A 16,208-nucleotide genomic window follows, 5' to 3' on the forward strand; every position below is an offset into this window, starting at 1 on the left:
TCGGTCACACAAGGTGTCAAAATTCTAAACCCAGTCGTGGTCAATAAAATATATGTAAAGACGTACGAAGCACAGCCACTTGTATTCCATCCACATTAAACACTATCATCTTCTGTGATGGCCACATCAATATTAACATCAATGTGCTTTGACTATTGTAAGACAACCACCCTGTAGGCCACACAAATGATTTGAGCAGCTGAATTAAGCCCTGGGGTCATGAGTTTGACACATGTGCTCTCAGTACCCAGGTCTCTTTGCATAGTCCAAAAGCATACAGTGGTTCATTGATGATCCCTACAGGAATGGGCATGCCTGAGGCGACAAAATCAAATAGACAGTTTTGTGTCAGTAGTATTACTAGCAAAGCTTAAAAATGTACCAGTGTTTTTGTAGCCAGCTAATAGTACAACTAGCTCAAAATTAAAATAAAATAGACAATATTGCTTCACTTGTATCACCTCATCTCACTCAAATGCCACTAATAAAACTAATTTATGTTTATTAGTAGTTCTGGTAGAACAAAAAAAAGTTCACTAGCAGTACAAGTCAGCTGTTTTTGGTTTACTAGCACTACTAGTAAAACTGACCTCTACACTCAGCAGCACTAGTTGATATAATGCAAATGTAGGGGCGGGGACATTGCCAAATCCTGCTCTCTGATTGTTTAAAATATTTTCAATAGCCAATAGGAAGCCAGAAAATCACTTTTCCTTTCCCATTTATTAGCATATAAGGGTTACTGGTGCTGCAAGTGTGAGTTTTTCAGCACACTAGTACAATTCTTTTAGTCCACAGGTAGCACTAGTAGAAATATATGTCTACTAGTGAGCATTGTTTAGCAAACAAATTTGAGGACTAGTATGCAAAAATGTAGTACATGTGGAACGAAACAAGGTTGATGTTGCTGTCCATAGCGTTGGGTTTTTGTGATGGACAAGCGACCTTTCCAGGGTGTTCCTGCCTCTGGCTCCAGTCCACCATCATCTGCAAAGGGAACACAGAGATTAGATTTAATAAATATCTGAAAGTTTTTCACATTACTACTATGACATGCATCAGAAGTCCGCATTTACTCAGGCACACAGCTATCAGAACTGCTATATATCTATCTATATCTATCATAAGGGTACATTGAATGAGTGTAGGTAGAGCTTAGCGTTTTCGAGCCGCACCTGAATGCATCACGGGGAGGTGTTTCCACTAAAGCAGCGGCGCCTGCTAGTTCCCCCGCCTCTTTCCTTTCATTTCCTCCGCATCCCCGCGCTCTCCCGCGACAGCAGCTTCGAGGAGATGGAGAGCACCTGCGAGCTCTCATAAACGCGCCGAACAGGAGATCCTTCGAAGCGAAGGGGACACGGATCAAGGAGCTTCAGGGGCGCCGGCGAGAGGCGGAAACACTGCTGACATATGGTTGGTGAGAAGAGTGGCTCCGTCTGCTGAACGGGACTGAAACTTCTAAACCATATGGTTCCCTCCCACGCTTGAATATGTGCTCCTGATTGTGTGCTCTCACCTGTGTCTCCTTGTGTGTTTGCTCAGTGAGTGTTTGGAGTGTGGAGGCTGCACCTCCTCCCTGAGCACACACGCACACACACACATCACAAGACTGCATCCTTCTTAAGGAGCAAATTGAATCACGTCAACTTCTTCAAACACGAGGAGAAGGATTCTGGAGCGCTGCTTCCCGGAGCTAGTTCGACTTTCGGCCGGCATTACTCCTCAGGTCTCCCGCTGCTTTCATAGCCAAAGACAGCCATGTCTGGACGGACTGTGACCATCCCGGACGATCGGGCGTTTGCTAGCTTCAAGGCTGAGTGTCTGGACGAGGAGGGCTGGAGTACCACCTACAGCAAGGGCGGCGTGACGGTGTGGACCCAGGGTCTAGAAGAAGGGAAGTCCGTCCACAAAATAAAGGTGAGTCCGGTCGAACCACTTGCTAACTGAAGCTCCTTCTTCTTTCTCCTCCTTATGAGAAGAAGTTGAAGTAGCTCAACAAGGGGTCTATTTGGAATTCCACCTTAAAACAGAAGGAGTTTGGCTTCTTAAATGGGGACATTTCAAGGTCCCATGTTGAGTGTCTTCAGTAAGATCTTCAATATTAAGGTGGAGAATTCACTACAACCCAATAAAAAAATCTACTGAAGGGACCAGGAACTGAAAACAGAGGTCATTTTCTAATATGAGACCATTTATGTATGAGTGGGCGTGTGAAAGCGTTTTGAAGACGCATTGAAATACGGTCATGTATGAAGTGGATCGGGATTGGATCCAGGTATTTGTTATGGTAATCCCTCTCTTATCATGGGGCTTCTGAATAACGTGCTGAAGAATCTCTGATTCTTGAGTTAAAACCCTTTATAAACCATTTCTACACTGGTCAAGCACATTTCAAGCATATTGCAAACACATTTAATCGTATGTAATTCATTAAGCCTTTCTGCATTGGTGACGCGGAGCACCATTTTATTTTTTAAATAAGATTAAAAAAATACTCAAATTATCGCCAAAGTAATGCTGCACTTCTTCCCTTTGATCTTGATAATCAACCGACTCTAATCGATTAGTCGTCATGTGACTTGTATGGGCCGGCGAACATGCCGGCATGTTTTATGTATGTAGATTGTTGTAAACATTTGTGTAGTTTTATATTTTGTCTGGAAACTTTATATTTCAATTGCTCAAAATGTAGTTTCTAAGGCATATTTGGCTTTTGTTTCTTGCAATGACAACTCATAAAGCTGGCTCTTAATCGCCATTGTCGACTGCATTGACACTGAAATGAAACTGCACTTACATTTCTTTGTATTGTACTATTCAAAATTGATCAGAGATTTTTTTTTATTTTTAACTAGGTTTGCTTTGGGGTCACGAGTCTGACGTGTTTCCTTTCCAACAACTTCTGCGACATCCACAATACTTTAATTTACGTTGCTTATTTGTTACGCGTGGAAAAGTTACTCACACATTTTCCCCATTTGTTCCAGTGCATGGCAAACTATTGACTGATGATGCGACGCCCATGGCGCTTGTGTTCCTGCGTCCAGAGTGTTTACGGGCTCTGCAAAGCAGCATCAATTAGTCACCTAGCTCAGACAAAAACCGGAGACTTCTCAGTCTCACGGCTTGAAATGTATAGAAAAATATGATTTCTTCCATACCATGGTGCATGGGGTTCTCGGACTGAAGTGTGAAAATGTCACCCATGCGTTGCCATTTAACAGCTAATGGACTTCAGGTGTCCTTCATACTTAGGTTAACTGCAGCTGCTCCTTTGACTAAAAGTTCCTTCAAAATGTTGCCATGCGCAGATGCCCCACCATTATTTTGGGGCCCCTACCGGAAGCGAGCTCAACACGAGTCTTCAGTCAGAATGTTCAACAAAATTAACCAGCGAGTACTGTCAGCTATGACTGAGGTTGAAGATGAGTTGGCAAACATCCAATGTCCGCAGGCGGAAACCAAAAGTGACACATGCTTTTGGTGTTAAAAGTATGTTTAGGAAAATGGGCTTAAAATGAGTTTAAATGTGTGACATTCAACGACCCAGTTTACTGATATTTTTGTTTTGTTTTTTAAGAGTGATGAGTGCTTTCTGGATTCCCAACTAATCTCAGTCTGTGCCACTGAGAATGAGCTACTCACCTACTACTTTTAAATACAGTTCCAACACGTCTTATCAACAGTCTTTCTTACATAAGCCAGAAGCGGAAGACCTCAGAGATAAATGACTGTATTGAAGTTACTTGGGTTTGATCGTGACTTGTCAGCTACCTGAGCTGCCTCTGTCATCTGACCGAGGATCGTGACCTATCTTTTGGGCACACCTGTTCTAATCCGTGTTTAAATATGCTGCTCAATGTGGCTGTTTGCACCTGCTGATAAGAGGAATGACATTGGCAAGTTTCTGCTGACGTACATCTTCCTGTTTCAGTCGCAAATGAATTCAACAGCGGTTTAAAGTTTCACTTTTGATCAGCTTGACATGCATCTTGACAAAGACAAAGACAATTGAACAAAAACCTGTATTAAGAATTTATGAACTGAAGCAAGCAGTTTCACCAGCCAGTGTTTTGAAATAGACCACTCAGGATTATACCGTCACTCTCGACCCTTAATCTTCATGAAGTCTCTTGCCTGTGAACACATTTTCCCAAGCTCTTATACACACATACATAAGCAAGTCAAAGCAGTTGCACAAACAATTTAACTTGTTTAGAAGTTCCGCTTGTTAGTTTTGGGGGTTGTCTGAAGGTGATCCAATCTAGTTCTGAAATGTTTTCACACCTAAGTGATAATTTTTCTTTTATGTTTGAAGGATCTTTAGAAATTATCCACGTTAAAATCAACACTCAAACCCATGCAATAGGTCTGCTTGGAGAAGCGAGGTGCTCAGTTGTTGAAGTACAGTAAGTGGAGGCAACAATCGCCTTAAAGTCAGGGACACATGAAATACATTTACACTTGTTACATTGTCATGTAAATTTTCACACCACTGAGCAAAAAAAAATTCTGTTCGCCACTTTAATCTCACTTTAATGCACAGTTATCTTGTGCAATTTGTATTTTATTAACTATACATTCATGCAAATAGATGTCCCTTGGAACCAGTGAAGAGCCAGTGTGTCTAACTCATGGCCCGGGGGCCAGATCCGACCGTCCAGTCATTAAAAAAAAAATTTTTTTATAGCCTGCAAGAGCTTTGAATATGTGTGGCGATTAAAAATGAAATTTAGTCTTAAAAACTAGATCATCATTTGAGCCATGCAGATGCTTTTGCTAAATTTAGTGCTCTAATATCACATACCGGTTAGACTAGATCAGAGGCGTGCTTTCTTCTAAGTAATTTAATTCTGTCCATAATTTAGTTCATTGGTGTGAGATGGCTGGAAGGAAGATTTGTAACTTGTCTTGTTTCCTCATGTCACAGAAGCTAAATGGTGGCGGTTGAATTGATAGTAGCGTGTTGTTTTACTATCAAAGCAACACCAATGATTTCGAAAAAGTTTCATTTTTTTCATCAATTCACATTGCCGTCCACACGTTTTTCTTCTCTTAAATAAAAGTGATACTGCAGATTTAGTTCTCCTGATACTTATTGTTGTCCAAAAGTGGTCTTGAGATGAATCAAGTCACAGCTTACCTCCCTCCTTTCTGACGTAGTCAAGGGTCTGATAACAATCCTTCCTGCTTGCATCATCTGTTGTCCCAGCTGAACATCTATTTAGTGTTTTTGTTTACACTAAACTGCTCATCTGTCTGTTACCTGTTGTATCTTGCAAAGTTTGCAGAGCAGCATTTAATTTTCTCTGCTTCCCCTGAACTTGTTGCCATGAGACTGTATGTTATTTACAAGCTACTTGAGTGGCACAGTGTGGTCCTATCATGTCGGCTTCATCAGGCTGCGTTGCCACTGTGTGCATCTACCCCGGCGTTGTGCTTATTCATGCTTTTTTTTTCATATCCAGGGCAGGTGTGTTTCCTCACAGCAGCTCTGCAAACAGAGTGGTTGCAAGTGCACACAGACACATGTTTAGTGTCTGGGTGGGGCCTCTCTCTGTAACGTGTGCTTCAACTCCATGTAAATATGACAGTTATAAGTGCGATTTTTCTATGGCATGCCACATTGACAGCTCAACACCCCACTGGAGCTTCGTCCTCTCCCATTTTTTTTAAGTTTGCTTCATCAGGTTTTCTCACTTGAGGTGTGGGTTAGAGATCACACAGATGCAACTGCTCTATTTTTAGACTGAATGAAGGCATGGGGCTTTGCAGATGCATGTCGAATGCTTAATGTGTGTTCAGAGTATCAACCTCTCAGTGCCTTCCTCCTCTTCAATGTTTCCCCAGGTTCAGGCATTTACTGCTATGAAGTAGAGCTGCAGATGTCCTCTGTTTAATCTGCTAAATATCAAGTCAAAGTATTCCCACAATCTGTTTATCCTATAGTGAACTGAAATAACTGATTTTATTTACCTTATTTTTTTGCTTATTTTTTTTCATGAGACTAAACAATGCACCTAATTCATTGTATTGACCCATTTATTTTCATGTATTATTGCATTACATTAAATTGATCTGATACCAATGTGGTTGCGTCACAGAAACAGAGACTGGGTAGGTGAGCAGGCACCCGATTCATTTTTGTTTAATTTTGGATGTGGCATATGTCATGTGATAAAATTCGAGGAACAAAGCTGGCACATCAGCATTTTATGTAGCCTGCAACAGCTTTAAATGCCTAATTTTATGAGCAAAAGTATGATCCAACGCATGTCAATATCAAAACCTTTGGCTGTTTTCTACAAAGAAGGCATACTAAATGTCCAATATTAATTTGGTAGCTTTAAATGGCTAAAAGAATGATGCACGTAGGAGGGAATTTGTAAAGCCGGATTGGAGAAATACCATTGTGTCTCTTGTGATATGAGGTGGACTGAGTGGTGAAGGAGTGCCATTTCTGTACTTTGAAACAAAGCACTGAGAGGTTTGAGGCTAGAATTAGGAGTTATTGTTGATATGGAGACTGAGATGCTGTTCTGTTTTGGACTTTTATTTCCTCTGAGTCCATTCAATAAATATATATGTTCGTCACGGTCAAACCTTTCTCTTATTTTTAATGGCTATAATAACAAATTTTGTCTTCAACTATTGACATGTTCTGTTCTTGAATTGAAACCGGAAAGAAAAGTGTCCTTGCAATATTATGGTTGATCATTCGGGGAGGGGAGTGTCTGCAGTAACAAGTTGTCACATGTCTAAGTTTACTTGTCACCACTTTCATTTAGAGTGTAATGACTTTCACTGTCAGTGTAATCGGACCTCTGTGTGTATGTGTGTTGCGCATCATGGTTTTGTTCACCGTGCTTGTTTGACAGTGTCGGATGTCAGTCCCCCCCAAAGGCTTTCTGTCGTACGCAGACACTCATAAATAAGGGGGTCATGCATCTGCTCAGTATCAGTGATGAGGTCTGACTGGTTGGAGAGGAAAAAAGGTAAAAAGCTGATGTGGATGGAAACCTAGAGTGGGTGAGATGAATAGAAGAGTAGCCTGAAAGTGAAAGGTCAGAGGTCATTGATATGATGCGTGGACAGCCAGAGGAGGGTTGGTGGAGAATGTGAGCAACTGCACTGAAGTGGTGGAAGAAAACAGAGGCACAGAGGATGGCCTTGTAAGAAAAGCTTTTATTTTTTAGCTTTTTTTTTTTAACTTTCAGTCTTGGACACTCGCCCTTGACTTTAAAAAAAAAAGGATGATGCCATTATCTGGGATGTGGCGGGATCTTGGTTTAAAGATGATGAGAAATGGTTGTTCAAATGTTTTAGAGCAGTGGGCTCTGAAAATAAAGACACTGTTTCATGAAGCCTCATGAGCCCATTTGGTTACTGCCTGGCTTCACCCTACAAGACAGCATTCCCCAGTACAACTGGAAGAACAGAAGCCATTTGAATTTTAATTCTTTTTTGGGGCCTTACCTCACCGTGAGGGGTCTAGATATTAGGGCATATACCAATGACAGTGTACTGAGGAACGTTTTGAACTCTCCCTGCAGTTAAAATCCAAATGAAACTGCCTTCCAATAATCTATTAGTCAACAAAGCTCTCAAGGTTCCTTGTCATACCAGCCGATTCTTCAACAGAAGCCATCACCCAATGGTCTCTCCTGAAATATCAACCAGTTGTCCTCAGTTACCCATGAAGATTCTAGCTGTAACCCATCTGCCATCGCTCCCTCAGATCAGCCCGCCTCTCTGTACCCTCATGCTCTTCATGACTTTACTGAATTAGTCAGTAATGCCATTATAGAAACACGTGTGTGTGTGTGTGAGCCAGCTGCACGTCTTCTTTCTGCTCTGCAAAACTTTGCCATTGATTTGTTTTTTAGGAATGGCTGACCCGTATGTTATTCCTCCACTGTTGTGAGGACACTGTCACCAAAGCGAAACAATAACTTTTTCAATTAATTTTTTTCGTTTTTATCTTCCATTTCAGTTCCAATATTGAAACTGGTTTGGCTTCATATTCATAATACTGTCTTGCCATTCTACACACCACTTCCTTCCCTATATTAGAGGGGAAGCTAAAGCTAAACCTCTCATTAGGTGTACACCCCAAATAAGCCTATAAATGGATTTAAATCAAATATAACAAAAAAAACTCATTTTGAGGTGATTCCAATTAATATTAATGTCAGTGGTTTATCCACCAGTACTGTGTCGGTAGGATGTCAGCAGCATTGCGGACAAACGACCATGACATTATCTGCACCCACTGAGTCAAGACTATATATAAACTAAAACTATGCAAATACCAATGCGGTAAATGAAAAGCTGATCAGTTGTCACATGTTTCCTGTGAACCTTCTGCTTTTAAACAGTTTTGATCGTCACTAGATGTTCTGTTGCTCGCGTCACAATGTTTTTCAATTGTTATTTTGGTTGCCCATTTATGTACTTATTCGGCAATTTTTTTTCTTTTATTCAAATTTTTTTGCAAACTGAGAGTCTACATCTGTTTTTTATGTCATGTTTCCTTTGGGGGTGGGGATTATGTTTTTTTTTTATTAATTAATTGCAAATATTTGCATTTTAATACTTGGTGCATTATTAAGTTTAACTTGCATATACTGCAAAAAAAAAAAATTATCCAAGTTTGGATGCACTTTTTATTTTTGTCCTATCAAAATTACCCCTTAATCTCTGGTCTGTGCTGTGACTTCAGCAGAAGAGAGCAAGAAGTTTTTTATTTTTATTCTCTTTGTTAGATCCCTTTATTTTGAAATGGAACACTTGCCCTGCAAACTTTCCAAAGCAAACATTCGTTTCCTGCGCACTGTTGTGAAAGTAATCCTTGGCTGAAACTTCAACAATGAGCCAATTACTTATTTAACATTTGCAAATTGCTCATGTACGTCCAGGGTGTTGAGTTACTAGGCTAAAAGTAACTTAATCCAGACACAAGTGTGTGCCAGAAATGCAATATCCTGAGTATTTTAATGTGGCTTCAGCTAGAGAGGATCACATGGATACCAGCAAGTCAGGTTAACGCTGTTCACCATTTGAGATAAAAGATGTCTGATGCAAGACAGAAAAAGAAAATTGAGGACGTACGTTTCAGCCAAATTATGGGCTCATTTTAATAAGTCATCCGACTGGGAATTGTAGAGTACATTTGCTCATTAAAAGTTTCTGCAGTCGTGTGAGATCAAATCATTAGTGGGCTACACCTTTAATATATTCTTAATTTAATAGATTTTTTTTTTCAGCTCTTTCTTATTTTTCAGTCCATTTCTTCTCTGCCCTTTCACATGCTCACATTATGAAGTCCCTCCTGAACCATGTAGCTGTAGTCCCAGTTTCCCCTCAGGCTTTTCTCAACTACACATCGACTTGCCTCCATTTACTACCTGTGTAATGAGGTTTCGCTGTGGTTCAATGTTTTAAATAATTCCAGCTTTATTTTGAACTATATATGTTGACCAAAGGAGAAGCAAATGCTGTTTTTTCTAAATCACTTGTACCAGCTTGTTACATAGAGTGTCTTTCTGTTTTAGCGCTGTACCTTGTGAGCTGCACTTTTTCAGATCCAGGAGTGAGTCATCCATGGTTGTTTTTTTTTTTTTTCTGTTTATCTTTGAAAGCAGGCTTAGGCGACCGTTCCTAATCTAATTTGTTCTTTTGAAAACTGTGATTTAATCCATGAACATATTTAATATCCAACTAAAGGCCTTTTTATTTAGAAAAATCTCACTTTGCATTTTTTGTACTTCATCCTTTCGATTTATGGAACGTTTGTAAATTAGACTCAAAATGAGTTTTAAATACGATCAATCCAAGTACAAGTCTTTTTTTTTTTTTAATTAGCATTGGATTTCAGTTATTGCGGGCCTCATGAAATGACTTGCCATACTGGATATCACAAACAAGTTATACAGTTTGTATATTCTTCGGTTTGCTCCTTCTCAGCTTGATTTAGGTGAATGTAAATAATAACAGATTTTTTTCATTTTCTTCTTGCAGTGTCAACTTATCTGCAAGGACGTGTCTGCCGACGCCATGTACGACGTCCTCCACGACATTGAATACAGAAAGAAGTGGGACACAAACGTGATTGAAACCTTTGATATCGGAAAGCTGACGGTCAACGCAGACGTTGGATACTATTCGTGTATGCTAATATGCCTGTTGCCAATATGAATGCAAATCAAAGGAGCGTGCTGATTCATGTTGTTGCATTCATTCCGCTCTCTTGGTTTCATAGGGAAATGTCCGAGTCCGCTCCGGAATAGAGATGTGATCACGCTCCGCTCGTGGCTGCCAATGGGAAGGGATTACATCATCATGAACTACTCTGTTAAACATGCTGTGAGTAGATTCTCTGAGCCCATGCTCTTTAATGTGGGCGTGTAATTGATGCAAAGAAATTCTTGTTTCGTGTCTGTATGTGAGTTTCTATGGGAATTGTGCGCCCTCCTCTCAAAGTCAAAGACAAAAACACTTCTGCGATATAAGCTTTGTTCATGCATTTGCAAGTGTAGTCACTACCCACGCCGCTCACTACGGCCCAGACAGAGCAACACAATAAGTCGGTCTATAGTAAGTCATTGTTAATGTGGACAGCTGCTGCTCCCAGCACTTCCCATTTTCAGGATCAGCTCCTTTAAGACCAACTCAAACTAAGGTGTTGGATACTAATTCTTTATTGGCCCTTTTGAGGGACCTGAAGTTGCTCATGTGGTCCTTGTACAAAGTGCAAGTACTAGTTAAACTGAAAACAAAAATCAGCTGCCATCCTATTCCAAATAATTCTGTTGAACCTGATGCTTGTTTAGAGAGCTTTTATACCCTTCAGGAGCAGAGCTGGGAAGGATAATTGGGGCATGTGAGCCGGAGGGAAGTCAAATCCCAGAGCTGATGCAGATGTCACACAGTCTTAACTGCGAGTTAATCAACTTGGCTACTTTTGGCTTGATATTTTACATCAGCAGGAATAATTGTGTATGGCTATTAAGCGGACAACAATATACTCTGTTTTAATGCGGGTTTATTTAAAGCCGTCCCTCTATGAATGACATTTGAGCCAATCTAGCCACAAACCTTAGCTATTTTTTAAAAGTGTGTGTGTGTGTGTGTGTGTGTGTGTGTGTGTGTGTGTGTGTGTGTGTGTGTGTGTGTGTGTGTGTGTGTGTGTGTGTGTGTGTGTGTGTGTGTGTGTGTGTGTGTGTGTGTGTGTGTGTGTGTGTGTGTGTGTGTGTGTGTGTGTGTGTGTGTGTGTGTGTGTGTGTGTGTGTGTGTGTGTGTGTGTGTGTGTGTGTGTGTGGACCAATTCTTGAAATTAGAATCAGAATTTAACTTATTGCGATGGTCAGTGGGGAGCCCACCAACTAGGAAAGTGTTTTGGGATAAAGTGCTGACAAAATAAAAATAAATAAACAAATAAAATAACAAGGCTGTTCACGAATTCGACAGTCTGACGGCCGAGGGGAAGAAGCCTGTTCCTGTGACGGGAGGTTCTGGTCTGGATGGACCGTAGCCTCCTGCCAGAGGGAAGAGGAACAAACAGTCCATGTCCACACCTCTTTGGTTCAGAGTACTGGTTAAGGTTAGCCACGTGTTTTGGATGGTTAGTTTTAGGAGGAGTGGCTGGGGTAAGCGTTATGTCAATGAGAAACCTCAGAATGTCCCCACAAGGATAGAAATACAGGTGTTTGTGTGTGTCAATATTTGAATGTATTTCTGGTTCTGTAGCATCAAACCTTATTTATTGTTATTCACAATTATAGTCTCGAATTTACTATGCGTAATTGGGTAAAGGTCCTCATGTGACTGAGGAGTTGACTTTCTTCTCACATTCCTGTGTGAACAAAGCTGGCATGTTTTTTTGTCATACATTTTCTTTTAATTTAGCGATTCGTTACATTCTCATGATGCTTTTCTGACCTAGTGATATTCAAAAGCACCTTTTGATGCTTCCAAACCATAGCAGGCTGGTCAACTATACGTGACACAATGGTAACCTTCTATAAAATCCTAGCCCAACTCCAGATTAGTGGCAGCAGCCTACACTGTCACTGTTTGATGTCCGAAAATACGTTTTTAATCTAGCATTGGTGAGGTGTTACTCGCCGTCATGAACAATGACCTCTTTGTTTGTTCAACGTAACCAGCCCAAAATGGAAGCACTCAAGTCTGCAGAACTGACATTCATTGCTCACAGAAGTGGAACTTCCATCAAGTTTATATTTTGTGTGTCATGATGAAAAACACTTGAGTTGTGAAGGAAAGGTGAGATTTTCATCTGTATATACTCCACTGAACCACAGGTCTTTAGCTGTGAATTAAAGTTGAATTATTTCCACCAATGCTGCAACTCAGGTTTTTTAAGAGAAGCGTTAACCGTCACTGGAACCAAGAAAGAGGAAGCAATTCCTTTGACAAATATTAAAATATTGCTGGTGATGCTGTGCATCATGTAAAGCCGGGGTGTCAAGCTCAGTCATTGTCATCAAGGGGCCCAAGTTGCAAGCATGGACTGAGTCAGGCAGGATGAAGTTTGTTTTTACCATACATATGTTTTTACTATACATATGCTCTATGGTTAGCTTTGAAATACATTTATTGTCCTCCTTCATCAGTCAAAACGGTGTGGTTTTCTTTGTGAGGCAATTTTTTTTTTTTCATCAAATTCCCTTTAGTCGACAACAATATTTAGGAATTTCCATGTTAATTCTTTATGTATATAATCTCCATGTACTAGATGGGCCAAGCTTTTTGTCGACATGTTTTGTTGATGATCTACTTTTTGGGGGGAATTTATAGCTTTTCTGGACCTTATTAAATTGACTTGTTGGCCCAGATTTGGCCCCCAGGCCTTGAGTTTAACTGGATTGTTTGTGGAGCCATGTCCAGTCTGCAGTTCCCCACCAAACCGCGCCGACCCAGTCAAACAGGAAGGATGTCATTTTGTGAACAGCTATCTGTAAGCTTGTCAACTTCAAGTGTGTGTGTTGGCTCTTATTGCTCCTTAAAATGGAAAAGAAAAAAAAAGAGCTTGCATGCACATTCATTTCCTGCTGCTTGATTGCTTCTCCACTGATAAGAGTTGATTGTTATAATAGGACTGAAGTTGGCGGTTAAAACTCTTAATACTTTTTCCCATATATATTTTTTTGGTATGCCATCCAAACATTTGTGTGTGTGCTCTGGTTTCCTCGCAGAAATACCCTCCCAAAAAGGACCTGGTTCGAGCTGTGTCCATTCAGACGGGATACATGGTGCAACACCAGGGACCCAAACAGTGTATCCTCACATACATGGCCCAGGTAGACCCCAGAGGTAAGCACACTTCACAGCTCGCTGTCCCTTTCTTAACCATGCACAGCTACCTGGCTGCCTAACTCATGATAAATGGCTAATTTCCTGTCCTCGTGTGATAAAAGTGTTGCCATGGAAACCTTATGAAAACTCATCCTGGCACTCGTTCTCTGCTGTTTTGGCTCGGTATTCATGCTCTGCTTTCAATGTCAAGCGTAGAGCTGATTATTTTTAGTATCACACGTTTTAAAATCTGCTTAAACCTCTAGTCATTTAAAGCTTTCAGCATTATATTAATGCTGTGGTTGTGCTTCTCCAGGTTCTTTACCCAAGTGGTTTGTCAACAAGTCTTCCCACTTTCTTGCCCCTCATGTAAGTGATTTTTACCATCTTTCTCTTGAATAGTTGTTACCTCTGTTTTGGATCTTTGGTGTGCTGAGACATTTTTGACATTTCAGACATGAATCCGACGCATCACAATTAGGATCTGCAGATGGTTTCAAATGACTTTTTGTCTGTTCAATGTCTACTTCCAGACCTCATGAGTGGATTGGATTCTATTGTTATATTGTATTGTGAGTGCTGTTTATATTCAGGGACTTCTTAGAGCACATGCCATTCTGATGCCACATTATACAGCAGATGTGGGGCATCCACTTCACAAGACCTCAAAAAGGAACAGCCTTAATGGTTGCTAGTCTTAGTGTAAACATACACCAGTGAGTGAAGTTGTATCAAGAAAATTGAATACAAAACCTCTATGTTGAGCTGAGTGTGCTGCTGTGTCGTACAGATTTTTGTTTTAACTGCGGTCAATTTGTCTTTCAAGTGAGCTGTTCTCAGCCAATAACTTAGCAGCCTGTAAAGAAGACAATCTTGGACCCTACATTACCAACGATGCCAAGCAAAGTCGTGACTTGGCCCACAGCCTGACGTTGATGTCTTATTTCCTTCATGAGCCATCAAAGAACGTGGATTGATAATCTGTTCCACCATAATTCGTTCCAGATTCTTTGTGTGCTCTAGCGAGGAGAATCTCGCTGCACATAATATGGATTTTAATATAATAATTGGGGCAAATAAACGTTTATGTAAGGATGTTGCAGCCGACGTCGGGAGATATTTTGACTTCATCAAACATGCTATCAAATAACTGCAGTAACTCAGCTTCCATGTAACCCTGTTGGCAGGTTTCTCATCTACTCTGCGCAGCAGGCCTCTGCTTTATGGCGCCTGTGGTGTCTTATAGGAGCTCTGTGACACTGTTGCCCCCCGCTGTCCATCAGAGCTCTTTGCTTTAATATTATTAATGTCAATAATGTGGATAAAATGTATAGCAAAGTCAATCACGGCAATGCAAGGCTTGCTGGAGGTGTGTGCTGTCCCTGTGCCTTTCTAGTTATCCAGATGGGAAGCCTGGCAGAGGTTGCAGGTTGCTACTTGTGATGAATATCTTTCCCCTATAAACAAAGTAGTATACAAAGTCAATGATATTGTAGTATTAGTTGTGACTGGATTTTATGCCTTTGTTTCCAGGCAATGAAGAAGATCTACAAAGCTTGTTTGAAATACCCTGAGTGGAAGCAGAAACACAACCCCAACGTCAAGCCCTGGCTGTACCCTGAACAGACAACATTACCCAGCATCCCTCTGTCAGAGCTCAGCATCCAGCATGCCGAAAGCCTGGAGAATATTGACGAGAGCTGCCTGGATGAGGCCCAAGTTCCTGAGAGAGAAGACAGCGACTAACACACGCACACACACACACACACGCGCGCTGACACACTAATGCAGGGATACATGCATATCTGTCGCACATCCGCAATCACATGTATGCTTAATGTGATTCTGTATGTATCTCTGAGTGCGTCCAGATGCACTCTGTATGCTTTATTTCATTCTCTCTCTCACGCACACACACGCATACACACACACACACACACACACACAAAGCTGATCTGCTTCAATCCATTTTTGCAGACATAATGCATTTACGTGTCGACACATTCAGCAAACTTCCCTCCACCATCAGACACACCCAATGTCAGGGCCTCCACTGCTTTGTTTCACTGGCGATTTGCTTTTTGAGAACATTTTCTGTATCTTTTATAGAATTAAACTGTTCATTTCCTTATGATTTAGTTTATGTTAAAGGGAAAATCAATCCTGATTCATTTCATTACAAACTCTCCTTCAGAAGTGGAACTAGTACCTACATCTCATTTCATTGTTCAAATGTGACCCTTTGTATTTTGTATCCCCAAATGAACTCCATGTGAAAAAAAAAAAACCGCAACGTTGGTAAGAATAATCTGTCTGTGAGGATGCTAACTAATACAAATACTTGACAATCTGGAGCGAAAACTACATGATGTAGCTTCAGTGCGGTGATGTAAAACAGCATGTAAAGACTGTATGGAATCTTTGATTGGAAGTATCTGCACATGCCAAGACTTTATGTTCACATTTGAGCCTATATTTTTGAGATGTCCGAATGTATGTAGAGTTTGAACATTAAAACAGGATTCCTACAGACGTTTTCAAACATTGATGTTGGTTTGCTGTCTTTGTCTTGCCTCATTACACTTGTCAAACCTCCTCACTACACCTGGACCACAACGTATTTATGTATGCCTATTATTTACTATGAAAAAGAAAAGCTTTTCAATAGCATTTGATTGATCCAAAAAAAGCAAAGTTAATCTGTTTATTTTCTGTTTGAAAGATACATTGCTGGGAGGTGGTGTTCAAGACACATTGAGCTTCGAGATCATGGGGCAGACCCAAGACCCCTAAGAGCACGTGTGGGCAATCGATTTCACGACAGGCCACATTATATCCAGAGACTGTCATGAGGGCTGTTAAACAAATTTATATCATGTGTTCTGAGATGG

General features: G+C 40.7%; 1 protein-coding gene across 1 annotated transcript; it reads left to right on the forward strand.

Annotated features, from left to right (window-relative positions):
- Positions 1-1,217: 1,217 nt before the first annotated feature.
- Positions 1,218-15,863, forward strand: stard10 (StAR-related lipid transfer (START) domain containing 10). Its single transcript, XM_053874087.1, has 7 exons — positions 1,218-1,413; positions 1,543-1,917; positions 10,021-10,168; positions 10,262-10,365; positions 13,218-13,335; positions 13,634-13,686; positions 14,851-15,863. Exons 2-7 carry the CDS (start codon positions 1,759-1,761, stop codon positions 15,061-15,063), a joined length of 795 nt encoding a protein of 264 aa, XP_053730062.1. The 5' UTR covers positions 1,218-1,413; positions 1,543-1,758; the 3' UTR covers positions 15,064-15,863.
- Positions 15,864-16,208: the final 345 nt, after the last annotated feature.

The sequence above is a fragment of the Synchiropus splendidus genome, chromosome 8 (assembly GCF_027744825.2).
Source record: "Synchiropus splendidus isolate RoL2022-P1 chromosome 8, RoL_Sspl_1.0, whole genome shotgun sequence".
Classification (NCBI taxonomy): domain Eukaryota; kingdom Metazoa; phylum Chordata; class Actinopteri; order Syngnathiformes; family Callionymidae; genus Synchiropus; species Synchiropus splendidus.